Here is a 27,992-nt window from a genome sequence, read left to right as displayed (position 1 = left end):
GGAAGCCAAGGCAATGGCATGACGGGATGGTTTAGACGAGGACTTAGCAAACCTACTGCCCACAGGCCAAGTCTGGTTTGTCTCCTGTTTCAGTAAATAAAGTTTCGTTGGAACACAGCCACACCCATTAGTTTATTTATTGTTGCGTTGCGGAGTTACGAGTATACTGTATGGCTTTCAATACCACCTGACCTTTAAGAGAAAAAGTTTGCCGACCCCTTGGCTGAGATTACAAACTCCTGAAAAACAAGGACAGTGTCCATACATCTCCTGTTTCCTCACAGGGCCTGCCTGGTAGAAGAGCAGGTGCAGAGCAGGGATTTGAGATCTATGGTGGAAGAAACGATTCTAAGTCTGGAATAAACCTTCCTGCTTCAAGAATGACTTCTTTCACAGACTCCTGGGAACATAACGCCTTGCGTTACAGAAACAACTTCAGGGGTTAAAGAAGTACAGGGTGCAAATTGGTCTCTGTCATTTGTAACGAGAGAGATAATCTTGTTGCCATAGTTACTACAGATGACCAGATCGACCGTCTGCTGTATATATAATCTGGGCACCCCGGCCTCCTACTCTGTACTGCAAGGAAGGGTCCTGAGCCTCCAATACACATTGTGTCAGGCTGGATCTGAGGAGACTTGGAGCCTGAGTGCCTTTCTTAGGTGGAGTTCTTCCAGGAGTGACCCTATGCAAAGGATTCGCACGAAAGTGATTTGTTAAAGGCAGTGCTCTGCAGAAGAATGAGATAGAAGAAAGTGGAGGAAGCAGAGTAAGCAAAACACAAATGGCAAAAAACAAAACAAAACAATGAAAGAAGAACCGAGGTGCAATTTCAGATGAAGTCCGAGCCTTAGCCTGATCCTACGGGGATCTTTGGAGTCTGAATTACATTTCACGTTCAAGAAGCGACTTTGCGGTCCTAAAGGTGGTGGCTCTTCCAAGTAAGCCAAGAGTCAAGGGAGCTAGACCTTTGTATCCTCTTACCCTTTCCTTCTCAGCAGGCAGCATCAGAGTATGGAGGCCCTGGAGGTACAAAAACTCTCAGGCACTTTAGGCTCTCCGGGTAGCGAAGCCACACCAGCAGCTCCCGGGTTAAGTTTACAGCAAAGAGCCCTTAGCATCAAAGGGCACAGAAACTGGATGGTGCATACAGAACTTTGGTAAAGGGGGATGCGAGAGGATCTGGAGAGAGGACTAACGCTATTTGCTATAGGCCAGACTGGATGTCTTCTCCACCAATGCTTCCACGTGGTTTGGGATTACATGCCATTTTGGATTCTACGTGTCATTTTTATGATATGGGCCCTCCCAGGTATAGCATAATCTTCTTCCTCTTTTTCCTCATCCTTTTCCCTTTTCCTTCGAAGGAAAATTATTTTGGGGGAGGAAACAAACAAAAAAAGCCACTTTTTGTTCAGGGTCTCCCTTGTTATGATTAAAAAGATAAAATGTCTGAAATTTGCTTTGAGACTGTATTATTTCTCCTATAACATCTCCAGGGGAAAATAAATCCCCAAAGCTCTCTACCCACTCTGTAGAATGGTATTTCTTTTATTTGACTTAAGTCTGCAACTTTCATACTTCAGTGGATCCTTGGCTCAAGTACACTGGGATTTGGGGACCCATGTCATACTCACTTTATCCACAGAGAGATTCATTTTGGGAGCTGACAGACTTCAGACATGATCGCTTTCATCTTTCAGAGCGAAGAGCCCTCATCTTCCTGATCCATCCTCAAATTAGAGCTTCTCATTCACTCCTTCCATGAGTCTGGCTGCTCTTCTCTGGCTCAGCACATTTGTGTTTTTCTTGAGAGACAGTGACCAGCACTATCCTCAGTATCCCAGGAACGGATATACTACAGCTTCAGGTCAGGTACAGACAGCCCCTTTTGTTTCATTTTTAATGCTATTATAGATGATGTTCAACATCATTTTGGGTTGAGTGACATACCATGCAGGTGTCTCTAGTATTCAATCTATAGTGATTACCTTTCCTTACCTGTAGTCAATTACATCTCATTAGAAGGCAGACTATTACTGTTTTTTCAATGTTTATTTATTTTTGAGAGAGAGAGAGAGAGAGAGAGACAGAGCGTGAATGGGGGAGGGGCAGAGAGAGAGAGGGAGACACAGAATCCAAAGCAGGCTCCAGGCTCTAAGCTGTCAGCACAGAGCCCGACATGGGGCTCAAACCCACAGACCGAAAGATTATGATCTGAGCCGAAGTCGGACACCTACCCGACTGAGCCACCCAGGTGCCCCTATTATTGTGTTTTAATGACTAATTTCATCTGAAACTGGCTCTTAGTAAAACTTCCTGCTACTTTTCTGCTGGTACAAACATGAACTCTTTCTGAAGTCCTTCATTATTGGCTTAGTATTCAGCATCGCCATAGACTTTAGTTTTTTCTCTAAATCTTACAGAATCCCATTTTTATTTTGCACATGCTGAAGAGAACAAATTCCATCACAGTTTTTCGGAAAAACCCTACTGATTCGCTTCTATTCAAAGGGTATGCAATTTTTATATCTTTTGTCCCCAGCGAGAAGTTAGTTCCCCATAGGTGACAAAATAGTCCCAACAGTTAGATGGGAAGCTAACTTTTCTGTACCAAGTTAACTTTTTAAAAAGTGGTTTAGAGCTTTTTGGAGAAAGTTTCAAAAATTTTAAATGTATCCCATCTGCTGATGCTTTATTTTCCACTGGGTTATGTAGGACTTGCTTGGAGTATTTGTGGTAAAGGGGAAAAACCATGGGCTTTGAAGAGTCATGCAAACCTATGATGTACCAAAAGCACTCTGTTAAAGGCAGAATTACAGCAGAGGTTGAAAATGGCCAGGATGGGCCGAGGACTAAATTTAATTGTAGGCAAGGTGTTAGCATGTCTACAGTTAAAGAACAATGGAATAATCCAAGGTGATAATAAAAGCCCATTCTTGTGAAAGGTAATGAATGATGCCTCCCTAGTATCACAGGCCATTGCTCATCTCAAAAGGAGAGCCTCCCCCAAGATGGAGAATTCTCCACACCATCTGGGGCAGAATCTAGTTAGAATCTGGTTGTTCTGTGCCACCACAGAAAGTCTCCACTTCATCCATTTAGGGGATCAGAACAATCTGTCCTCAACAACAATCTTAGAAACTTGGGCAAAGGTTGCTCTAAACTGCCTATGAGACCTCGCTATCCTTAGCCCAATTTGGCCCCTTCTACCATTACAGCTCCTGTCTTCAGCTGCCTCAAAACTCTGGAATAGTTATTCCCACCCTACCTCTCTTACGTATCATCCTCTATTCCTGCAGTGCACATTCCTCTGGTCAACTATCCTCACCTATGCTATTGTCCTCACATGATGATGGGCTCTCTGATCACTGAATTTTCCCACTATCTCTCCCTTTTCTCCCTTTCCCCAGAGCCTTCTGGAACACCTTTGTCATTGAACACATACTCCTCTGCTTTCTCATATTTTTATAAGCCCACCCCCATCTTCATTTTCTTGTCTTCACTAAATCTCATTTTTCAGAAAGACGCCCTGGAACCTTCTCGAATGAAAATTCCACATTCTTGTACATCCACCATTGTGGTCTCCATAAGTAATGTCTGCATTGTCACTGATACTTTGCCTCTTCCAAACCACTGCTTTTCACTCTTGCTCAGAAAGCCCTCCTCCTTTGAGTTTCAGGTCATTCTGATTAAAGTCTTCCTGTCCACTCCCTCTTCTGTCACTATGGACACTTCAGTATCTGCATTGACAAACACAGAAGAACCTAGCTTCAAGATGCTTGGCCTCAATTCCAAAATATCCTAGAACTTATTCTGGACCTTATCATTATCCTAAATTGTCCTAGCTCTGGACTCTGAATACCAGTTTACCATTCTCTGGCCACAACATCTTATCACCACATGTCTCAGGATCCTTAGTTCTCAAAGCACCTAGTTCTCTAGTCTTTTGTCCATTCTTTTTCCTCCTAGGTACTTACCAACATTATACCTTTATTTTCTTCTCCTTGCATCTTAGACCTCATAACGTGTAACTTTAAGGACCCTTGCAACCATCTTCAAAACACGTAGTCTCCTTTCTTTCTGCCATACTGGCATAGCAAAGCTTCAATCTTGGATTAACCCAACTATTTGTTTTTCTTGATCTGGGCTGCTGAGTCTTGACTGAGAAAACAGACAACCTAACTATGCAAATAGGTGGCCCTAAGCAATCCTTTGATGTGTACTTAGTGGCTTTCTTAAGTGGTGATTACAAAACATTACTCTTCTTCTCAAAGCCCCACTTCATTGATCTTCCTCCTCCCCTTGCCACCTCCACACAGACACAACACTTCGCCCTCTCTCTTCCCTAGCAAATGCTTTGCCTTGCTGCTCGTTTGCTCTTAAATCACTGTAATTTGTTTTTGCATGCACTCTTGAAATAAAAATCCTCTGGCCAAAATTATCAGTGACTTCCTAAAGGTCTAACTGTATGGACTTTTTCTAAATATTCACCTAATTGTTGTCGTCTCTTGCACTGGATACTGTCCTCCATTCCACTGCTCTACTCTGGCTTTCTCTCTCTACCTGTGCTCCCTGGCAAGCTCACCCACTTCCTTGGGTTTAACTGGAATTATATTCTTGATCTCCAGATCTGTACCACCAGGCCACCTCTTTCTACTTAGCTCCAGAGACCTAGACACAAAATAGCCTTCTTCATGGTTTTCCTGGAATTCCTAGGGGAACCTCGAACTCAATCCAACTCCAACTGAACAAATCCCCCTTCCTTCCTTCATAGTTCTTACTGCTAGGTTCTCTATCTCACTAAATGATGTCATTCTTGAGACTAAGCCAGAAACCCTAGCGTGACCTGTTAGCTTCTCCGTCTTAAATCCTCTTCCACTTCCCCACCACCATCCTCTGCCCCACCTGACTTCTGCCCAAGTTCTTCTGATTTTACCTTTTTAAAGTCTCATGCTGCCTATCTTCTCCATTCCAACTGCTACTGTATTAGCTAGTGTGCTCTCACCTCCCATCTTTATATTTTTGCTTGAGAGCTCTGACTAAAACATGTCAGATCATGGTACCACCCTGATCATGGAGTATAAGTCCTCCAAGATCTATACTACTGTCTCTCTCTTTAGACCCATCTGTTCTGCTTCTTGCCTCCTGCCTCTCACCCTACGGTCAGCCATATTAAACTACCTGCTGTGCCTGGAACTGTCCACGCTGAGTCTTAGTTTCGAGTGCCATTCTTCTCCTTCACAGCCCCCTGCTCCCATCTGCCCAGCAAATATCTGCTCACATTTCAGGTCTCAGTTCAACCTTCCCATTCTTTGCAGGGCTTCATCTGTTGTGGCCCCCACGCTCACCCTAGGAAGAACCGACCACTTTTCTTTTGGGACTCCATCTCCACATACATAGTGTCAATGTCAGTTTGCCTTCCTTGGCCTGTAAATTCCTTAAAGACAATATCTCTGCCATGTGCATCTCTTTACCTTGGTGTCCAGCTCATAGTAGGATCGAAAATAAATATCCATTGAATGGATTAAAAATGGGGCCCAACCTGTGGGCAAAGGCTAAATGAATATTATGATAGAGGAGCAAATGTTGATTGCTATAGCGTACTGAATCATCACAAAGGCCTGTCTGCTGTTTGTAAACTCACTAAGTCTCAGTTTGCATTAGCAAACAAGTCGGGTGGATATTCTCTAGAATGTAAGCTGACTTTCAGGGGCAGAGAAAGGGGGGTGGTGCCTCCGATTGGCTTGCTTCCTTAGCAATCTGCGAAAACAAAACCCAGCAAAACAATTCCCCCTTTCCCAAAAGTTGGCATTGGCTCAAGTTTTTCTTTTCTGAAATACTTTCTTTGGTCAGGCAGCACTCCCCACGCTATAGCTGTTAGGCATTAGTGTGCTCTGAATCCATTAGAGAAGGTCAGTCCTGAATACCAAACAGATGCAGAGCCCTGAGTTTCCAAAACTGGAGTCCAAGGATCGAAATGCATAACAATAGCCATGTTCTCTGTTCATGCTGTTCTAAGATTTGCCACAAGCAGGCATTTTTCCACACTGGAAGTGAGGAACACATCATTTGAGACAGAAAAGTAATACAAAGAAGTGTTTTAGAAAAAATGACCCCATGCATTAAGTAGATTGGATAGTTAATTTAGGCCAAGAGGAACAGCCAAATAATATTAAGTTGTTACGGTAAAAAGTAAGTTTTGGACATTTTGCTTTCACGTTACTACCCAAACTTATAAAAATACTCAGAACAGCAGAAAGAAGGGCTAAATTTAGACCCTGATTTAATGCATTCAAGAGCATGACTCATTTTCCCCCTGCCCTGGTACAGCCTGGGAAATCTGTGTGTGTGGCAGGCAACACAAGGATGCCTTGTAAATAAAGGGAAATTTCATTCATCCAGAGGCTCAAGGAAGCTAGAGACACCCCATCTTCTCTGCCAACAAAGGTATATTTCTAGGTACTTCACACCATGGAACCAGATATCGCAACTGGTGAGAGTCCACCTAATTTTAGCTTTGCCCTGGCCTTGGCATGAATGTGCTGTTTCTTCTTTTCTCTAAGTGGCTTTTCCCCCCTGTCAGGCTCCAGGGGGATCCTGACCAGCTCTCAGATGCCATGCAACATGGGTCACCTTAATGAGACACTTATAAGGATGTCATCATTTGGTAGCAATACTTTTAGCAAGCTGGGGCCCGAGTCACTGAATGGTAGCCCATACATTGGGTCTTACAGAGCTAGTACTATATATAACGTCAACATCTAAGATGATCTGGGGTCGTTTGAAAAATAACCACAAGCCCAAACTAAACCAAGCCAACAACAGTGAGTTCAATTCTTATCAGTTCATCAGGGTGCAGGGCAAAACGTCCAGAGAGAGCAGACCATCACTGTCCCTTCCCCAGTTTGTTTCATTATCTGCTGCTGCCAATCACGATCTTGCATTTGCATCTGCTCCTGACACAAAGCAAATATTTTAGCCTCTACAGATAATCGAGATTAATGCCAGACTGTCATTTGTGTTAATCTAACCTAGTTTAGAGGCGAAAACCACCTAAATTATTTTGTGATTTTACAGTGACTCCATTCTTTCTTATTTCTTTTGCTTTTAGTCTTTGAGCACATTTGGAAAGTAACCTTAGAAGTCTCATCTCAGCTGTTTTCACCTTATTGAAAGTTTCTGGGCTTAGGATAAACTATAAGAAAAATAAAAGGAATGCATGTAAAAAATCTGTAGTTCAGTAACATTGCCTCCCGGAAGTGAGGGCATTAAAGCTGTCCTCCCTTCTGAGATATAAGAAAGACAGTAATAACCCACCCCTTGGGGCCCATTATACATCCATATACAATTATGCCAAGAAAGATCATTTCCCCAAACATGAAATGGGTTCAGCAGTTTTTCAGTTAAAAACAGAGTTAGATATGGAACACGTGCATCACATTAGAAATGAGTCGCTCTGAGAAGGTGTGTGTGTGAATGAGCAGCGCGGGAGAGGCCCACACAGGGGCACATTCGCGGGACGGGACTGGCAGACCCTGGGCAGGGCCATGGGTCCAGGTGGATATGAGATCCAATCAGCCTGAACACATGCTTCACAAACCAGCCTGGACACCGCACAGAAAAGAGGCAAGACACCGTAGGGCAGCATAAATGATTTGTACCTTTCTCAAATGGCTTGGTTCTTAGGTCTCCTGGGCAATTCTGAATGACCAGGTGGGGCAGTCACCCAATGCCCCTTGGGCTTGTCCAGTACCATAACATGAAAATCAAATTATTTTAAAAATAGGGATGTTCTGTGACCTTGGCCACATGGAATGACCAATTTGGGGGTCATTTGAGAAAGGACAAATACTCGTTAGCACTCTAAACAGCAAACTGGCTGATTTAGCTTAGAACAGTTGGCTACCATTGCAGCCAATTTTGGAATGTCAAAAAAGAAGGTAAGTCAGGGAAGGGTGTCATGAAGTTTGCATCCATCCAAGGCTGGGTAACTTAGATATTGAGATTTGGGGTGGAAATTGATTCTCACACATCTAGAGCACCACAGATCTAATGAACAACGAGGGACATCTATTTTCATACTTCACTCACACAAAACACCTCTCTTCCATCTCTGGGGTGGGGGGGGGGTGTTCCAGTTCTAAACTACAATCAGCCCTTCTTTTAGAATAACAATAATAAATCCTCTTATTCAGCCAGATGGTGGTGTCTGTTGCACTAGGTTGGGCTCATAGTACAACATCAATAAATGGCCACTTGTAGAGGGACAGACAGAATCCCATTTATAAAACATACCCACACTTCCTTCCTTCTCCCATCCCAAAATGTTGCATTGTCAAAACACCCATGGGGGCTTAATCTCATTTTGGGGAAGAAAGAAAAACTAAGGAAGGCAAAATAATATATGTGGAAAGCAATTTTGGGGGGAGGGGAATAATACATTTAATCTCTGAGGAAAATGATCGTCGATGGGCTTTTAGTCATTTTGCCTTTAGGGACCAGCTGAAAGGAGGATCCCGAAAGGGTTTTCCCCAGACCCTGGAAAGCTGTCGTGGTGAAGGCTGCACATTGCCAACTAGGAGATGGAGTTAAAAATTCTTCCTCAGTGAGCTCGGCTAAGTCTCCTGAAATGAATATTTGTTCCAATGAGGTGTTCCCAAAAGCTTTCTGGCCTCAGATAACTCATTTTAAGAAAGGTATTTGTTCAAAATCCATCACAGGAGGGAAAATGACATATTAATGTATCCTGTTGCCAACGTACACATGCTCTACACGGGCCCAGAGGGCTCAGACTCTTTGCTGCTTGCTCCTTATTTACTTGGTCTCAGCCCTACCTGGGACTGGCGGGGGTGGGAGGGGGATGCTGACTAGTCTCTGCTCCTGCTCTTAATAAACTATACTACCTGGTTATGTAACCCTAATCCACGTCCACAGTCCAGGACTCAGATGGCTGGCTTGTCAGCAAAAAATGTTTCAAAAATGTTAATTCGACAGTGTTGGAGGGATGTTATTTCTAGAGCCAAACTCCTTAGGGAAAATGGGAAGTAGGTGCTCCAGGGATCCAGTTCCTCCATACTGAAAGATACTTCTTTCCTGATGCCTTCTTCCCAAATAATGTCCCAATGCCTGGTGTGCCCTGACATTTGGTCCAAATAAAATGCTGGAACATATTCACAGGATACAACTATCTCCAAACTCTATATAAGAGGGTGTTTATTATAGAGAATCAGCCTCTATTAGGGCATGAAACATCAAAGCCTGCGGGCACTTGCTCCTCACACTGAATCATTTCATGATATAGATACTACTATTTTTTTACCCCTGGCATTTACGGCAAGCAACTCAGTTTACAACCTAAGGCATTTTCCATACTTCCAGGCAATGAATACTAGCTTCTTTTGAGTCTCAATAGCACATAATTTAAGACAGTGGGAAAAGGAGCTAGAGACTAGTTTCCATTGCAAGGAAAACACCATGCAGATGTTTGCCCTCTTGAATTCTGATGGCTGATGGCAAAATAGAGACTTGTTTATTTGTTCTGAAGTCAAATCCAAGGAATTTAGTTTTTACAGGCTGGGGGCTGGGGTAGGGGTGGGAAGTAATGACCTAATATATTAATAATATTGAAATGTTCAACACATGGCCCTAGGATTTTCAATCCCCAAATAATTTAGGGGGAACCATTTTTATAATGGTTCTTCATTAAATTTGGTACACCTGATGTCAATCTGTGTCACAGTGATGACATACCAGAAAAAACACCCAAGGACTACTTTGTTAAAATTGTATATTCACCTTCTATAATTGTTTTTTACCTCCAAGATAGCAAGCTAGGAATTGGTCCTCTATCTTGAGCCATTTATTGAGAACAAACAAATGAACTCAGAAAAGACATGACCCAATTGAAGTTCAATACCTGACTTTGGTGTATGAGAATCATAAACTTGCTTACGGTCTATCTGGTCCGCAAACACTTCCCCATAAATCATCCAATAGGGCATGTAGAAGATGTTCTTGGCCAATTTCCATGATGGTTCTTCATTGGGAAAGAGAATGGCTTGCCTGGCGACCCCAAAACTCATCAGTACCACCAGCATAATGATGACAAAGTACATCATGTCTATCATCTGGAAGGGTGTGGAAGCAGAGGGAGAAAAAAAAGAAAATCCACATGATTGAGTGTTCCTATGATATCAACGTTGATGGAAACCTTTGAAGGAGGTTCATTTTCAACACTTCTGACAAGGGATATATAGGTAGACAGCTGTGTCCAAGTAAGAAAGAGAACACTTGGTCTATTGAAACAACGTGCACAGAATTTTATCAGTAACTCAAAAGCATTAAAAAAAAAGGCACACATAGAAAGGAAGCCCCTCACTTTCCACTGTTGTCTGTGCTACCTAGTTAAGACTAGGCATGGGAGTCACATGAAGCTCGGGTCTCTTTATGAATCCAGCTCTGTTCCTGGGAGCCAGTGTCCTCCCTGGGTCACTTTCTTCTTAGCAAAATTGAACTTGGGATGATCGAACTATTTCAAGAACTACTGCAATGTTGTAAATTCCCTAAGTTTGAGAGTTGGAATGCTCAAGAAAGTAATTACTTGCAAGCAAAGCTAGGACAGCCCACATATCCACCATCCACCTTCTTATTCTTGTGGCCCCACCTCACTGCCTGATATTCTACCACAAACCAGTCTCTCAGAGAACCACTCTTTCTGTACTTAATTCTCTTGCAGCATATCCTATCAGTTATAGAGGGTGTTTTTGTCGGCAATAGAATCAGGTTGCCTAATGGCCCATTTCTGTGTCTGCTGCTGAAATGTTGGACTTTCATCTTGACATGTTTATAAAATTCTCTTGACTGCATTCAAGCACAATGTTATCTCTCGTTCCTCTTTGTTCCTTTCTTTTTTGCTTGTTTTCGTGATACATATTATCAAGGATCTGTTTCTCATATGCCAAATTACTTTCCTTTTATCACCAAAAATAGATGAGGATGTAATAACTATTATTTCGTCTGGCCAGAACCCATTGCCTCCTTCTTTTAGAAGCAGTTCCCACCCATTTTGGCCACAAATATGGTGTCTTTTCCAGGCTAGGTTAATGATGGTACCTCACCCTCTGGCAACAGTGATAGGAGGTAGGCATGTGACACAAGATGGGCCAACCAATATTCTCTCTTTGGATTTTTTCAACTGAAGCTGGGATAGAGAAACTCCCTTTCTTTCTCTGTAATGATATAAATTCAGAGTGTCTGAGGCTGAGTCCCCCACCAGTAAAACTGATCGAGAGTGAATGAAGCAGATATTCCAGACAGAGAGAGACAGCATGTTCTGAAAGTGGTTGAGAGCCTGACTGCAGTAACCCTTAAGGCCAGTTTCATCATGCCCTGCCATAAGTCAGTATATCCCTCCTGGGCTTAAGCTAGTTGGAGATTGGTTTCTATCCCTCGCACCAAACCATCTAACACAAAAGACAACCTTCTCTGGGATATCAAACTTCCTGCAGGGATACCCACCCACAAAGAAAGAATAATGAAAATTCTATCATTGATAATGAAGGCTTTAAATTAGCTTTAAAATTTTATTTTAAAACAATATTCCATGGTGCCTGTTATTAGAATTAAAACACAATAGCCTTCTGCTTTGCCTTAGGACACTGAGGGCTCAAAATATTTTTGGCCAATTAATCAACTGTCAAGGCAACTTCTGAATCCATCTTTCAAGTATCATCTGACTTTGAAACTAAATAAGAATTTCTCAAAAGTTGATGTTCATTCATATTTGTTCACTGTTTTTAAAGATACATGCTACTTAATTAGTTATTCCTTTCACAGCTTAGTGGCCTCAGGACTCTCTTACAAGTGAACAAACCAGCTGTGTCGAAACAGTTTTATAGGAAACATAGGCCTGTTTCCCATCCTCTATTTTGTAAAATTATTTCATCATTTATTTACCAAACGTTCCATCAATGAAAAAACACTAATGGCTCCACTAATGGGTGGGGAGAGGAAGGTGGGTACTCATGAGATTTAGGAGCTAGTCTGACCCAAGAAAACTCAGCCAGTACACACAGCAACTGTTCTAATTCAATTTCTCAGGACTGTTTTCATTCAAATTGACTGTGCTACCTACCTGAAGGGCCAAAACAATCTAAGACAAGAAACATTCTTCCCACTCAACTTGATCTATTTCACAAAAGTCTTCCACACAAATACTGAAGTCTGACAGAGCAGAATGCAGAAGTAGAACATTATTAGTAAAAACCAGGGCTGGGTACCTCTGTTTTTACAGTTAAATTGTCCAGTCAGTTCAATATTAAGAGACCTGATTCTGTCTCACTCTTGTAAATATCTGTAGGTTGTGTTCTATACAGGTGAGTACATATGGTGGTGGTTATGCATGTTTTCAGGTGTTTGACCACCTGAGTTTTCATCTTGCCTCTGCTAGTAAAAATAGCTTAGGTGGACATGTGCAAGTTGCTCAATCTTGGTTTTCTTTTCCTTTTTTTTTTCAAAATGGGGATAATGAAAATCACCATGCATATTAATTTCATAAGGCTTAAATGAGACAATATGTGAAACAATGTGGGTAGGTCTCAGTAAATGTTAATGCATTGCTATTAGAATTGGAAGGTCAGGTTGTGAAGTCTGATTGGGTAAGAGCTGGTATCTTGCCTTTGTTTTTTGCCTGGTTTCTGGTTACTCCGTTGCTAAACAAAGATACTAAAACCCATTTCATGGGGTTGTAGTGATGATATGTCTGACATGGTATTTGGCACAGAGTAAATGATAGTTATTATAATTCTTGTTTTTATTCTGCATTATACAAGTGAGTTTAGTACTAGGCTTAGAGAATTGCATTGAGAAGTGGAATATAAAGAAAAGGGGTCAGGATTCCAGGATCCTGGATTTAAAGAGCAGTTGGGATCTTACTTTTTTAATTTTTTTGGTCGAGAGAGAGACAGAGAGAGAGAGAGAGAGAGAGAGAGAGAGAAAATCCTAAGCAGGCTCCACACTCAGCACACAGCCTGATGCAGGCTTGATTCCATGACCCTGGGATCATGACCTGAGCCAAAAATCAAGAGTTGGACTTTCAAACGACTGAGACACCCAGGTGCCTGAATCATACTTGATCTATGTATTGTGTCCAGGTATCTTATCAGATGTCTGTCCCTAGACCACAGGGTATAGTGAGTTCCTTGGTTATTTAGTACTGAAGAGGGACTCTGTAATGTTGAGGGGCTTTCAGAATAATCACATGTGGGCATATTTTATTAAGCTTCCCACCTGGCAGTCCATCTAACTCACTGATACATTCTATAGGCATATTTTACCTACCTTCTGGATCAGAGACTCAATTATTTAACTAATTATCTTAAAAGCCCCATGAAGAGAACAAAGCCACCAAATATACTCATTTTCTACTTATTTTTGACTTATAAGTGGAATCATTCATAAGTTGGAAGGCAGAGAAAATGCAGTCCATCTCGCTCACTCGCTCCATAGTAAGGTTTCATTCTAGTCAAAATTGGGGATAATTATACCATTATTAAAATAACAGACGTAGATTTTAAAATAAGCTTGCTGGTTTAGTGTGACTTTAGTTATTTCAACTATTTAAATGCCACCCAACCTTTTAAAGTGATATATTTGGTTTGTTTGAGACTTCAGATCTTATTTAATGAAACAAAACAACAAGGCAACGATCAATTAGAAAAACAAGCAATCAGATTACGTAACCGTCTGCTGTGGTGCTTCTCAACAGAGGGCAATTGTGTCCCCAGGGGACATGTGGCAATGTCTGGAGATGTTTTTGTTGTCATAAGCATATGTGTGTGTGCGCACGCACACGTGCACGCCTACACTACTGGCATTAGTGGGTAGAAGCCAGTGATGCTGCTAAATATTGTGTGATGCACAGCATGGCCCCCACAACAAAGAATTATCTAGTCTGAAATACCAATGGTATCAAGGTTGAGAAAATTTGGCCTAATTTTGCAGCTGTTGTAACTCTTTACTTTCATTGGGTCCATTTGAGTATACATTTCAGAATCTCATGGAAGCTTGTCTTCTCTGTGCAGAAAATTCATACACCCACATATTTTTATACACAAATTAGGTGGAGGGTCCACTGATCCTTTCTCTTAAATCTCTCCCACTGGCTCTAAATTGAGATTCTCTGCTTTTAGACATAAGAATCTTTACCACAATCTCAAATTCATTACTAAAAGAACAGAGAAGATTATAGAACAGGTTGTGCAATAGAGTAAGATACACATTCCCCCCCCCCCCCCAAGTCAAAAATCCCAATTGAACTGGGATTCAGTTTTGGGTAAATAATTCAAGCTTGTTGAATTCAAGTTCTTCCTCTCTAGAATGGGCTTGGTGATATCTCCCCTAAGCAATACTGGTGTTATAGGTCTCAAGCTTTTGTATAAAAGGGTTAGGAATAGAGTGGAATAACCGTGCTCACCAATATCTCACCCCCTCCCCACTTTTCATTGTACTTTCATAAACAGAAGGCACACATAAACATAACAGATGCAATTTTATCAACTACCTGCTATGAGCCAGACCCTATCAGCTACTTGGCATGTGTTATTTCTAATCATCCCAAAAGCCCTGCAAGATATAACCTTGCATTTATTATAATTACTTTAAATGAGTAAACTGGGTCTTAAGGAGGTTAAATACATTTCTCAAGGTCTCATAACTCCTACCTTTTGGATTCAAATTTTCCTTCCCTTTACATGTCTTTCTCAGCGCTTTTGTAGGACGAGTCTTGGTTATTTAAGATTCGTTTCAGTAGAGTGACACATGCACCCACACACTAATAATAATGATAAACACAGATCTGCTGACTGAAAGGTCAGCTGTGATGATGTATATAGTGAAATTTGAGGGAGGATGATAAAGGACAGCTATTGACCAATTGTTAGTTTTTGACAGCCCACAAGTGGAAGTAGACTGGACGTTATTAGAACAGAGTTTTTCAGGAAGAGGCGTTTACCATGGTAGGATGGAGGTATTTGGCTTTTCCACATATGCCCTGTGAAGGTGAAGTAAGGGTCACACTTTGAAAAGTGGGGTAATTGATAAGAAGCACCTAGGTTCTGAGCAGAGGGCTCTAATTCTTCTTCTAGTGAGTCTGGAGCAGGAGCTGATATATTTGTGCACTCCTAGGGTTCACACTACTGCTGTCCTCCTAGGGCTGAGTCTTTACGGAGAGAGTCTGGAAACCAGGGTGGTCAAGGAACAAGTCCACAGCCATTTGTGGGAAAGCATATTAGTTTGCCACTTGGGATTCTTTTTTTTTAAATTTTTTAAGTTTTTTTTTTTTAAATGTTTATTCATTTTTGAGAAAGAGAGAGCACAAGCGGGGAAGGGGCAGAGAGAGAGGGAGACACAGAATCCGAAGCAGGCTCCCGGCTTCGAGCTGTCAGCACTGAGCCTGATGCGGGGCTTGAACGCATGAACCATATCATGACCTGAGCCAAAGTCAGACGCTTAACTGACTGAGCCACCCAGGCGCCCTCTGGGATTCTTTTTTAAAGAATAGGTAGGGGCATCATTCTGGAACCCAGTTTTTAACTCTCCATTTTCCAGTAGTGTAACAAAATACATGATATATGGATAGAATGTAATATCCAAATAAAATTCAACCTAACTCAACTAAAATAGACTGTACTTCCTTCCCTTTGTGTAGGGAAAGGAATTTTTCAAGGACTTTATTAGGAAAAAAAAAAAGAAGAAGAAACGTTAAAATTTAAAAATCTTTTAAAGATTTGGAGTGGAGACCCACTCTTCCTCCAAGATCCAGCTAAAATGTAACCTCCACACGAAGCCGTCCCTGACCTACATTGTCTTTTCTATGCTCCTTTATACACATCTCTCTAACAGCATTCGCACACTGTATGGTAATTACTTCTTTCTCATCTTCAATCTCACGGAATGAGCACCTTTAAATACCCAACTCCTACTCCGGTGCTTAGCCCAAAAGAGATGATCTGTGTATGTTTTTCAGTAAGTAAATGGGTGAGTGATCGTTAATTTTCCAGTGATGTATACAGATGTAGTCAAACTCCCAAACGCTCAAAAGGAATTAAAAATCAAAACACCCCCAGGGCCATCTCAGACCATCACAGCAGGCCCAAATGAATGATTTTCCTCTTCCTATTACTGCCACTCTCCTCTGCATATTTATAACACAGAATCAGAGAACCCTGCTTACCATTTTTCCAATCATCATTACGTATGGGCCCAAATACTTGTTCACGCCGAAGATGTCTAGTAGACGGATGTACCAATAAATGATGTTCACACAATAGATGACCCTCCCATCACTCCTGAAGGGCTGGTCTTGGAGACGAAGGATCATTCCCACAGAGAACAAAAGGATGGCTATTAGGTCTGTGACATTCCAGTACTCCTGCAGCCACACCTTTACTTTCTGTAGCAACTTCCCTGGCTCTGACATCAGGATCTAAAAGACAGGAAAAGAGGGCGGGGTTAGGTCTGGTTTCAGTTCATAGTATTTTAGGTCCAGTTGGAAAACGCTTGGTCTGTTAGTTGACATCAGTAGCTTGTTTTGTTTACCTGTGTTTACTTGAATATTTGCATGCTATGAATATACCACCGAGCTAAGCTCAGACCAGGAATATACAAGCATTCCAGAGGCAAACAGAAGCAAGGAGTTTGATCCTTTGGGTTGCCTTACTATCCTAAGATACCCATTAGGGTTTTGCTATGAAATGACAGATTCCTGATACATTGCAAATCTCTGAAATTCCACTCCATCTCAGTAAAGAGTGCCACCATATTGAGTTACTCAGACCACCAGGGAGGACTCCTTCATTCTTCTCATCACATCCATATAATCTGCATCAATATCACCTCTATTTCTAAATACAATCTGATCCAACCACTGCTCACCACCACCCGCTGTTGCGGGTACTCTCAGTACTACCACATCACCTAGAAGATTGCAACAGCCTTCTGACTGGTATTCCTGCCACCATCGGTGTCTACTCTCCCTCAACCCATTCTCTAACTAGCACACGGAGTGATCTTTAAAAACTGAAGCCGTGATCTGGGTGGTGATTACACACAGTTGTATGGGTGAACAGAATGAGTTTATTTTCTTATAAATAAGAATGAGTTTATTATTTTCCTATGAGTTGTTTATTTTCTTCCAGGTAAATTATACCACAATCTAAAAAAGAGAGCGATTTGAGAGATGTATGAACAACAACAACAACAAAAACTAAAGCAAATTGTGATAAATGAATATTTCAATCTCCCGATGGCTTCCAATACACACAGAGAAAGACCCAAACTCCTTACGGTGGCTTCATTTCACAGCCCACCACATTCCCCCCATTCCACACCTACGGACATAGCGGCTCATTATATGCTCGGGACATTTGCACTTGTTCCTCCTGTTGGGCATTTTCTTCTCCCAGAATTTTACATGTTTTGCTCCTCCTCATCCTCAAGGTCTCTGCTCTAATTTCCCTTTCTGAGGAAGATCTTCTTTGACTATCCTACCTGCAGGGGCCTCCACATCCCTGTCACTTGCTAATGTATTACCCTATCTTCGGTTTTGAAGAGTTTGTCACTCTATGAAGTTAACTTCTGTATGCAGGTAAACATGTTGTCTGTGTTGGTCTACCCACCTATCATCTCCACTAGACTGTAAACTCTGAGGCACACCCTTTGGGCCCCAGGGCCTGTTACATAACAGATTCTCAATTAAATGTTTGTTGACTGACTGCTACATATCATTAGGTACTGGGTAGGGCTCTGACTTACCTCAAATCTAGAGGGGCCTTTTTGCTGCCACACAGAGGCTCTATGAAACGCATAGTTGGAGAGTGGGTCCCACTGGTCCGACACCACAGCTTGTCCCCGGATGTGAGGAGCCAGGGAGGCTGGCCTATAGAGGCTGCGTAGCTGGGCCTTTGGGTTTACCTGGAGACTTCAATCTCTTTGAGCCATCACCCAACTCGGAATCTCCTCTCAAAAGAGAGGAAAGCAAAGACAGGGGACAGGGTCTAATCTGCAGCTGTTTATTTGCATCCTCTTGTCCCCTTTAATGGTTTGCCGTGACCTGAAATACTTAAGGAAGGGAGGTCTTAGTAAGTCAGGACGAGGGCTTGGAATGCTGTGCGAGATGCCAGAGCCAGCTGGTAGCCTCATTCTTCCTCCTCTGTAGGGCTACACTCACCCCTAAACCCCAGGCCAGGGTTTCTTGAGCGGGCATCAGAATCACCTAGGGGCTGGTGAAAACACGATGGCCGCGCCCTACGCCTGGAGTTTCTGCTTCAGTAATGCCTGGGGTGAGGCTGGAGAGTTTACATTCATAACAAGTTCTCAGGGCAAGCTGGGGTCCACAGGTTGAGAGAAGCACTGTCCTCCCCGTCAGGGACTCCTGCAGCTGTCGTCGTCCTGGCGGTTTCTCACACCGCTGCGTCTTAGCTAGGGAAAACTCCCAGCGTGTGGGCAGGGGGGCGGAGGGGAAATGCCTTGGAGTTTTTCTACCCCTGCGTCCACACTTTCCTACAACTGGTCAACAGAGATTGATAGCATCAGTTTCTAAACTGTGGAAATATTTCTGTGAAATCCCAACATAAGAAAAAAAAGGGGGGGGGGAGGTCAAGGCTGAGAGGCTAGGGTTAAGCAGGAACGCAGGTACCCCGGCCCTAAAGCTTCTCCCACCGGCTCTGGGCCAGCCGCGACCCTCTGCTCTGAGGGGGCGTGGCCGCAGAGTGGGCGCGACCGCAGGAGTGGGCGTGCCCTCGCGCCGCGGCCAGGTCTGGCCCTCGCGGGGTTGCCGGGAGGAGGGTCCGGGCAGGAGAACGTCCGCCCACGCACGGTGTAAACAGTTCCGGTCGCTTGAGGGATCCCCGCGGCTTGTTTTGGTGACTGCGCGCGGAAGTATGTGGTGCTGGGAATGGGAGGGCCGCCTGCGAAACCACAAAGCCCCGGTCGTATATCCCTGAAGGCCAGGAAGCCTACGGAGATTTCCACGTGTCCGGGATCTTGCGTGCCTGCGCCCTGCGCCGACGCGGAGGCGGGACCTGTGGGGTCCGCAGCCCCTGGGCGGTTGAGCTTCCTCAGCGGGTCGGGACTTGGGGTGGGGGTGTGGGGTGCAGCCAAGCCAGGCTGACAAGGAAAAGATCGCCCACGAAGGCGGTGGGGGCCTCCCCGCGCGGCCTCCTCCGGAGCCAGGACTCCTGGGATGACCCCCTGCTGACCCGACCCTGCAGAGCCCGGGCCACTGTTACATGCCGCCTCAGGAGAAATGGATATCCAGGCCGGGAGGTTCCTGGCAGCCCGCCTGCTTGGCAGCCTCTTCCAGAACAGTCCACGGAGTACAGGCTGCTCCCTGTCTTCTTCCAGCCTCGTCCCTGGAGGGATTCCAGTCTCCCTGCGCGAGTCTTTCCCTTTTCTGCTTATCATGGGGAAGTAATATGCATCTGGGCGTTAAATCACGGGAGAGGAGCTAGCATTGAACAGCACCAGAGCCCTTAGCGGTAGCAGGCCTCCGTTGTCAGAGCGCTACACAAAGAGCACTGCAAATTTATTACAGCTTTTTCAGTTTACCAATGGGAAATCCACAGCCGTGCTCAGGAAGTAGAAGGCATTGTGAATGGGGAGGCCGAACAGTACACAACTAGTTAGAACAAGGCCAGGCAGGGCATCCATTAAAAAGAATATCCAGCTTTTTATAAAAAGGGACTAGTGCACACCTCCAAACTCTCAGCATGGGGACATGCTGATTAGAATTTAAGTGTCCCCGAAGCAGTTTAAAAACCCCAAAGAAGGGCTCTGAATGTATTTTAAGAGATTTTTTTAAATGATCCCAGTATGACGGCATCTAATAGATACTGCATCCTTTTCTCTGAAAGAGAACTAAAACCTAAGAGACTAAGGGTATTTTAACCTGTTGGTAATGAAGGCAAGGGTGAATTTGTGGATTTGTAGGAATCCATTTTTGTATGGATCCCGATGTATTTTCTCACTCACTGTAGCTTTGGGAGTAGGATTGTTCGAGAGCTCTTGAAGGTGCAGTGGACTTGACAGAGAGTAATTCTTCCAGAAAAGACCTGCCCTGATGACTGTAGTTCCAGGGGGAAATGCAGAAGAATCATCACACAAGCGTGCCTTCCCTACAGCGTAGGGAATGGGTTGGTGGAGCGCGTTGAGCAGAGTTGCAGAGCCCTCTGGTGGACGTTCGCTTGACCACATTCATTTTAGCAGCTCAGACTGGGAAGGCCCCTGACTCTGGCTTTGAACTTCAAGCAAGTCATATGGGGGGGGGGGGGGGGTGGTTATGATGGCTCCTTTGACAAGGTGGGGATGTGGGGCGTAGAGAGGGGCCCACACCCCCAACCCGAAGGACAAGAAATATATTCAGCCCACCTCAGTGATTCCTAGGGTTGGTGGAGAGGCTGGTGCTCAGCACATGCATAATAAATGTTGAGAAGGAATAAAGTGGAGGATAAATTAATGAATGGAAGCATAGTTCCTTCTACAGCTGCTTAAATGCATTTGGAGAATCATAGGTATTGGATGATAGTGCCAAAGAGACCCAGAGTAAGGGGTTGCAATGGGAGTTAAAAGTGGAAAAATGGGAAAATTTGAAAACTCTTGTTTATAGGGTCGAGGAAAGAGACGTGTAAACAGTGTCGAAGACAACTCTTCTTGGGAAAGAGATCTGTTGGCAAAAGCTAGAGCAAACCCCGAGCAGGCGTGAAGTGATGACCCTATAAAACACACACTATGACGCCTCCCCAGGTTTGCCACCGGCCCTCGAGGCCGAGTCCATTATTTCTGTGCAGCATAGAGAAAATGGTTTCTGGCTTAATTTGGATCCCTAGCATCGCCCCTCCCTCCCACTCACAAAGGTGACCGACCACTGTTTTTCTCCTATGTTCTCCTTTATGAAAGCAGTTACCTCTCTCATCTTCTCTATCCCCAGGGTGAATATGTACGAAATGACAATCCATTCCTGCGTGGAAGGCCAGCGCTCCATCTTCACTAACACGATATAGTTGAAGAGCATCAAGTATCCGATGTACGCCAGCTGTAAGGAAACACAATACAGTGTTCTGGCTACGGAGACCCGGGAGCCCGGCCCTTGGGCAAGGCCGCTGCATGGCAGAACAGAGCAAGGTCAGCAAGCAGGACTCAGAATTCACAACAGAATGAACTTCAAGGCTTTAAACTATTCAACAAAGAATTTAAGAAAATGACTATAATATTTGAAATAATGTGATGTGCTATCTTCCTTTTGTCCCTTACATGTGTCCCTGGGTCCAGTACTTTGCCTTTACTTCTGTGCCATGATGCATCCTTTTTGTTTGGCTATTACCGTTTCTTGTGTCTTTCTGGCTAAAAAGGGGACCTCTTCTCTCAGTGCTACTCTTGTTCATGCATAAGCCTCAGGTTCTTTTATTTTTTCTTTTTAAGTTTATTTCTTTATTTTGGGAGAGAGAGAGAAAATGAGTAGGGGATGGGCAGAGACAGAAGGAGAGAGAGAATCCCAAAGAGGCGGGGCTGGGTCCGAGGACTGTGAAATCACAACCTGAGCTGAAATCAAGTGTCAGACACTCAACCGACTGAGCCACCCAGGCGCCCGGAGCCTCAGGTTCTTGAACTAGGGCACACGGTGGATTTGTGCCTAATGAATGCCAGGTAGGTGAAATGTCTGCAGGAAGGAAAGGAAGGCACATACTATACTTGTAAACTGGTCAAACCAACATAAAAATAGACTGGATTTTATCTTGAAGTCCCACTTGAATTGTTTTCTGAGTTAATGTCTTCTTTTTTCTCCTCCTACCTTAATGTGCTTGGCTTAGCAGTGCCCTGGGAGGATTTTATCCATTTTCTATTGCAACACCTCCCCACCCTATCCAAGTTGGGATATTCCTCCCTGGTTTCTGCTTCTTTGAAAGAAAACAAGAGAAGATAAAGCAATTTATAGAAAGGAATGGGTCCCTGTAGCCAACTATGGCTTGGAGGGGGGCCTAAGCCTCATGGGGCTCTGGCCCCAGAGGCTGAATCCCGATAGCACTGGCTGAGGTGCTGGGTGTCCGCTGAAAACCCCTGGGGGCTCAGGTTTAGTGACTGTCACTGGAGGACTCGGTTATGTCTAGATGAGTGCGTGGAGTGTAGGAGGGCTGGTGGGGTTCTTGTGTCAGGGCCCGCGGAACCTCTGGAGAAAAACTCCCCCTCGGGGAAATGGCGTACGAGCTCAACCTTCTCTAGGCAACGCTTCAAGCTGAGGAAGGCGCTTGCTGGCTTTCGGGGCCCCGGGGGCTGTGAGCAGGAAGTGAGAGCGGGTTTATTCCTGTCTGCACTCTTCAGAGCCCACAGAGCAAAGAATAGGACACAGTGTGGGCAAAAGGGTGGAGGCCTTGGAGATACAATGTGACTCTGGAGCCCTGCAGGCACCTTAGCAGGTGGGGAAAGGTACAGCCTGACTGCGAGACAGAAAGGGGAACTGGCGGCCCCACAGAGCTCGAGAAACGTTCCTTTCTCTGCTAATGGGGCCGCTCGCTGTCTTTCTTCCTTCCTTTCCTTTTTTAATAAAATGGATACATAGATTCTGAATAGGAGTCAAAGGTATTTTTAAAGCCCCTATGATGACGCATTTACAGACACAACCATATAATTTCTGGTCTCTTGCATGGTGAACATATGTCAGAGTTCAGTGAGGTCAGGAGCGGAAGCATGAGGGCAGCTGTGGAGAGGCTGTTCCTTCTCCACCTGACACCTCAGGGATGCGCTCTTGTCTACTCACCCCTTCAGGGTGAGTCACTTAACGAAATTTTAACTTTTTTTTTTTTGAGAGAGAGACAAGGTGTGAGTGGGGGAGGAGCAGAGAGAGGGAGACACAGAATCCAAAGAAGGTTCCAGGCTCTGAGCTGTCCACACAGAGCCCGACGCGGGCTCAGACTCAAGAGCCTGGAGATCATGACCTGAGCCGAAGTCAGACACTTAATTGACGGAGCCACCCAGGTGCCCCTCATGGACTGTCACTTTAATCCACACCTCGGCCCCCACTCCTTCCCTCTGGGGCTGTTAGCACAGTGTGGAAACCTCACCTGAGGCATCTGCTCTACTTGAAATTACGTGGGATACTGTTTAAAATGCAATTTGGTTCATATGGTTCCTGTTTACCGTTATACACGGGCATCCACTCTCGGTCCCCACAAGTACTGTATTTCACAAGACACAGCAGACTTCAATAGCGAAACTCTAAAACATATTCTCAGCCTCCTTCTGGCCTGAAATCCTTCTTTCTGGTTGCTTCCTTTTGTTTGTTGGATCATATTTATTGCTTCTAGGGGAAATGAGTCTCTCTACTGCCCTGGTTTTTATTATTTCACCCAATTCATTGTGACACATTCCAAAGAACTATCTTCTCTTGTCACACGCAGGCCCAGTGACACCCACACAATTCTTCCAGAACCTCTGCATTTTAGTATTTAAGCATCTCTTCCAACCTGCCTCTGTCCTCCGAATACAGGTTTAGTGTATTGGTTTGGCTGAAGGAATGTAGATGCAGTCAGGGAAACTTGGATTTAAATCCTAGCTCGAGTATTTCCAAACTGTATCATTTCGTGTACATCGATGCACCTGCCTGGGCCTCCATCCTGTGAAATGGAGACGAGGGCTACTGACCTTACAGAGCTTTTGGAAGGATTGGGGGGGTGAGGTGGGGGGGGGGGGTTGGAGAATATATATCTATCTCCCTTTTTAAAAAATGTTTATTTATTTTTGAGAGAGAGGTGGGGGAGGGGCAGAGAGAGAGGGAGACAGAGGATCTGGAGTGGGCTCTGTGCTGACAGGAGACAGCCCGATGCACGGCTCGAACTCATGAACCGTGAGTTCACCACCTGAGCCGGAGTCAGACGCTTAACTGACTGAGCCACCCAGGCGCCCCTGTATCTAGTTCCTAACAGTTGTAGAGGCCAAATGAATGGTGGCTAAAATAATTATTTGCTTTTTTCAAGCAACTTCCATTCCTCATCTCCTCTTACCTCAGTACTTGTTTCCTTTTGATCTGGTTAACTAGCCATACCTCTCCTTTTTTAAATTGCCCTCCTTACTGCTTATGCTTCTTCCACGATCAGCCTGTTATTTGTTATTATTATTATTTTTTGACAGAGCCAGTGAGTGGGGGAAGGACAGAGGGAGAGAAAGAGAATCTTAAGCAGGCTCCAGGCCCAGCACGGAGCTCGACGCAGGGCTTGATCTCACAACCTTGGGATCATGACCTGAGCCGCTATCACAAGTTGGACCCTCAGCCCCTTGAGCCACTCAAATGCCCCTCAGCCTCTTCTTTAAATCCAGTTACTCTATAATGCGTTTCTTTCCATGTTCAAGCTATAATATAACATTTTGGGACAACTCTCAAAATATAGACTTCCAAAAATATGACTTTAAACATGTTTAAATGGCACAACAGAGGACTGTCTGCTGTCTGAGAAGCAACCTATCTTAGAACTCACCAACATTCATGGGGTCTAGCTACAGATTACCTTAACATGACATGCTTTAAAATTGTGTGTGTCTACACATATATTCTGTAAGCTTTAACAAGTTGTGTGTAGAATGTCAAAACTTTGAACAGAAACATAACCTCATGATGCTTATTTAAGTCAGTAGGCATCCTCTAAGGATTTGCATTTTATTTGCTCATATATTCTTTTTATACATTTTCCATTAACCAAGATGCTCAACTCCCAAACTATGCAATGAAAGCACCAGAGCTTTCTTCAGGTTGTGTGGATCCCTGGTGAGCTTTCTCCTCCTGCCCCTGGAGGGGGCGGGGGGGCACAGTGGTGTTCAAAGAGAGGCAGGAGTCTGTCCATGCTGGAGAAGCCCAGAGCATATCCCTTGCCCTCTGACTTGGTTCCTCTTTTATAACTTGCAACGGCGTCCTTTCCAGCTGGGCACTTGAAATGACTCTCATCACAGACCAGATCTGGGAGCCAGCTGGATCCCTGCCTCCTTTCTTCTTGGAACAGAAGAGGACCCAACCTGGCCTTCTGGAAACTTGCTAAGATATGGAAGTGAACTTATGTGGAAATGAGGTGTGTTCCCTCTTTCAGAAACTTGGGAGTGTACACAGAAGGAGATATTTTTGGAAACCAGAGTGGGAAATACTCTTATAGGAAGGAACACATCCGAAAGCAAATGGGAGGTTTGATCTAAAGTGAATTTTACTGTTAAGCATCTCTGGGGAGGGGACTTAAAAATCTGGCATTCCTCATCTCCATGCACTTCCTCGAGGCCTAGGCTTTGTAAACACACAGCTATGGATTTCTGGAAATCATTATGTAAACACTAACAACATGACTGGGGTGTCCAGTCCAATGGGTTTGCTGAGTCTACCGTCAGCTGTGCAGAAGGGAGCCAGACACACAGGCTCCACTTCTCGGAGGCATCTGATACAAGGAGAGCAGTGTGTCCCAAGCTTCCTGGACTATAAGACTCACTTGGGGAGCTTGTTAAACATATAGCCTCTTCAGCAACTCCTTGGAGATTAGATTTCATGGGTCTGTGATAGGGCCACGATGTGCATTTCTAACAAAATTCTTTATCATCAAAGAAGTTTTGGAAAAAAATACTGGGCCTTCTGTCTGGGGCAGTGGTTCTTAACCCTGGCTACTCATTACAACCACCTGGGTCCTTTGAAATAACCTGAAGCTTTGGTTGTGCCCAGACCAATGATGTCAGAATCTCTGAGAATAGAGAACCCAGGTACCTTAAAAAAATTTTTTTTAATAGATAAATAGGTGGATTAAATAGAACCCAGGTGTTGTTGTTTTTAAAGAGCTCCAGGCGATCCCAATGTGTAGTCAAGACTGAAAACCACTGTCCAAGGCATTTGTGACTTAAAAGCATCTTGGCCAACAAATTGTCACAGCTGAATAAATGGGGACTAAGGGAATCAAGAAAATAATGTTAATGCTGAACAATGATCAGAAAAGAGAAGAGAGAGATGTCTTAGAAAGATAGGACAAATGAGTCTTGTATTTGTAAAGGTGATAGGCAATTCTTTATACTATTATTTCTATTAGTTCTTTTATGCTTTAGATAAGGAGTTAGCAAATTTCTTCTGTAAAGGACCACAGAGTTCATTTTTAAGGCTTTCAGAGCCTGACAGTCTTTCTATAGCAAGTAATTGACTCAACAGTTGTTAGTACAAAAGCAGTCAGATTATTGGTAAACGAATGAGTTTGGTTGTGTTCCAATAAAACTTGATTTATGGACACTGAAGTGTGAGTTTCATATAATTTTCACGTATGATGAAGTATTCTTCCTTTGATTTTATTTCAATTTTAAAAATGTAAAAACCATTCTTAGCTCACAGTCCACAATAATAGGCCTGGATCTGGGACTTGATTTGGCCTGTGAGAATATAGTTTGCCAAGCCCTGTTCTAGGCTGGGGTAATTGAGGCATCCTGGTATAAAAGGAAGGACAGAAGTGGGTGTAAAATGTAGTAAAATTATCTTTTTTTTTTTTTTGGTAAAATTATTACCTTGATAAAACTATTAAATTAGGGAAAATATATGTAAAGAATTTATAACAGTGCCTCATAGTAGGTGTTCAAAAAATGATATCATCACTATTGGGTGGATGGATGAATAAAAACACGGACTATTGCCATGCAATGTGACTAGCCTAGGAATAAAAACAGTTACATTTATATTGTGCTTACACGTTCCAAGCACTGTTCTAAGTGCTTTACATATTTTAACACATTTAATCTTTACTAAACCCTACAAAGTAGGTACTATTATTATCCCCATCTTAAGGAATCTTGGCACAGAGTGCTAAAGTAACTTGTTTGAGGTCACACAGTAATACTAAGGGGCCCAGACAGGATCTCTGCTCAGCCTGTCTTACCCCAAAGTCCATGCTTGTCACCCACTAAGTTGTTTCCTACAAGGTAAATTTAATATCTGCATAAAATATATAAATGGAAATTATTTTTGCACGTCTTAATTTTTTCGGGGGAGAATTATTTTCTATTTTTAGTATTCACAAACCTGAATTTTTACTTCACTAAAAAAGTCTAATATTTATACTTCAATTATATCTTCTTTTAAGACCATAGTTTACAACAGTAGTTTTCAGCTGGTAGCAAAGTAAGTCCATAAAGGGACATTTGGCAATGTCCAGAGACATTGTGGTTGTCATACGTGGAGGCTGGAGAGTGCTCCTGGCATCTAGTGAACTGAGGCCAGGGGTGCTGCTGGACATGGTACAGTACACAGGACAGTCCTCCTAAGCAAAGAATTTTTCTGCACCCCATGTGAACAGTGCTGAGGCTCAGAAAGCCTCACTGAAAGGCAGCGTTAAGTGTTGGCATATGGGACCACACGCATGCACAGAAACACCTCATCTGGTCATTTGAGTCATCTTGGCCTCAGACTAGGATTTTCCTTTGCTGACTAAGGTGCCTGGTGGGTAGCTGGTTGTGAGAAAGGCCAAAAATACAGACACCTGTCCCTCATCTGGCACAGTGCCACTGTGACTGGAGAGAACCAGAGATGACCTGGGGGAAGCTCACCTTCATGAAAAACAGAAGTAGGAAACCAAGAGTCTAGCCATTTCTATAATATCAAGAGGCTATTTCAGGGACAAGATTTCATCCTGTGAAGACAAAATATTTGCAGGGTGCGCATGGAACAATCTCCACTGTGACTGTAGTTACTTCGAGTAGTTTTTGCTGCTTTGGTTGGCATGTTGTTTCATCATGTCTGAACAAGAAAGGCTGTTTGATGACACTAGCAGATTGGGAGTAGTTACGCACTTAGGCTACCCACCTTTAGTGGCGTTACTTTGAAAACTCTGCTCAGCCCTTACCCTTCAAATGTTCCCTACCCCCAGGATTGGCATCTAAAATGGGCAACTCCGATCCAGCGCTCATCCATCCAGAACACACAAGTGTTTTATAAAATGACA

General features: G+C 43.7%; 1 protein-coding gene and 1 long non-coding RNA gene across 9 annotated transcripts in view; one reads left to right on the top strand and one right to left on the bottom strand.

The window, feature by feature from the left end:
* Positions 1–26,015, top strand: LOC113594224 (uncharacterized). Its single transcript, XR_003414550.2, has 4 exons — positions 1–1,312; positions 1,704–1,875; positions 20,987–21,180; positions 24,965–26,015. It is a non-coding gene; the product is annotated as an uncharacterized LOC113594224 (long non-coding RNA).
* Positions 1–27,992, bottom strand: part of TRPM3 (transient receptor potential cation channel subfamily M member 3) — a 485,893-nt gene that overhangs the window by 45,737 nt on the left and 412,164 nt on the right. For all 8 annotated transcript variants that reach the window (XM_027041047.2, XM_027041050.2, XM_027041052.2 and 5 more), the window contains 3 exons: positions 20,963–21,091; positions 16,235–16,486; positions 9,956–10,130 (listed from right to left, as the gene is read on the bottom strand). In XM_027041047.2, the coding sequence (XP_026896848.1) occupies positions 9,956–10,130; positions 16,235–16,486; positions 20,963–21,091 (556 nt within the window). The remainder of the gene's footprint in view (positions 1–9,955; positions 10,131–16,234; positions 16,487–20,962; positions 21,092–27,992) is intronic.

The sequence above is a fragment of the Acinonyx jubatus genome, chromosome D4 (genome assembly GCF_027475565.1).
Source record: "Acinonyx jubatus isolate Ajub_Pintada_27869175 chromosome D4, VMU_Ajub_asm_v1.0, whole genome shotgun sequence".
NCBI lineage: Eukaryota > Metazoa > Chordata > Mammalia > Carnivora > Felidae > Acinonyx > Acinonyx jubatus.
The sequence above is the reverse complement of the archived record's forward strand: the minus strand, read 5'-3'. Positions and strand labels throughout refer to the sequence as shown.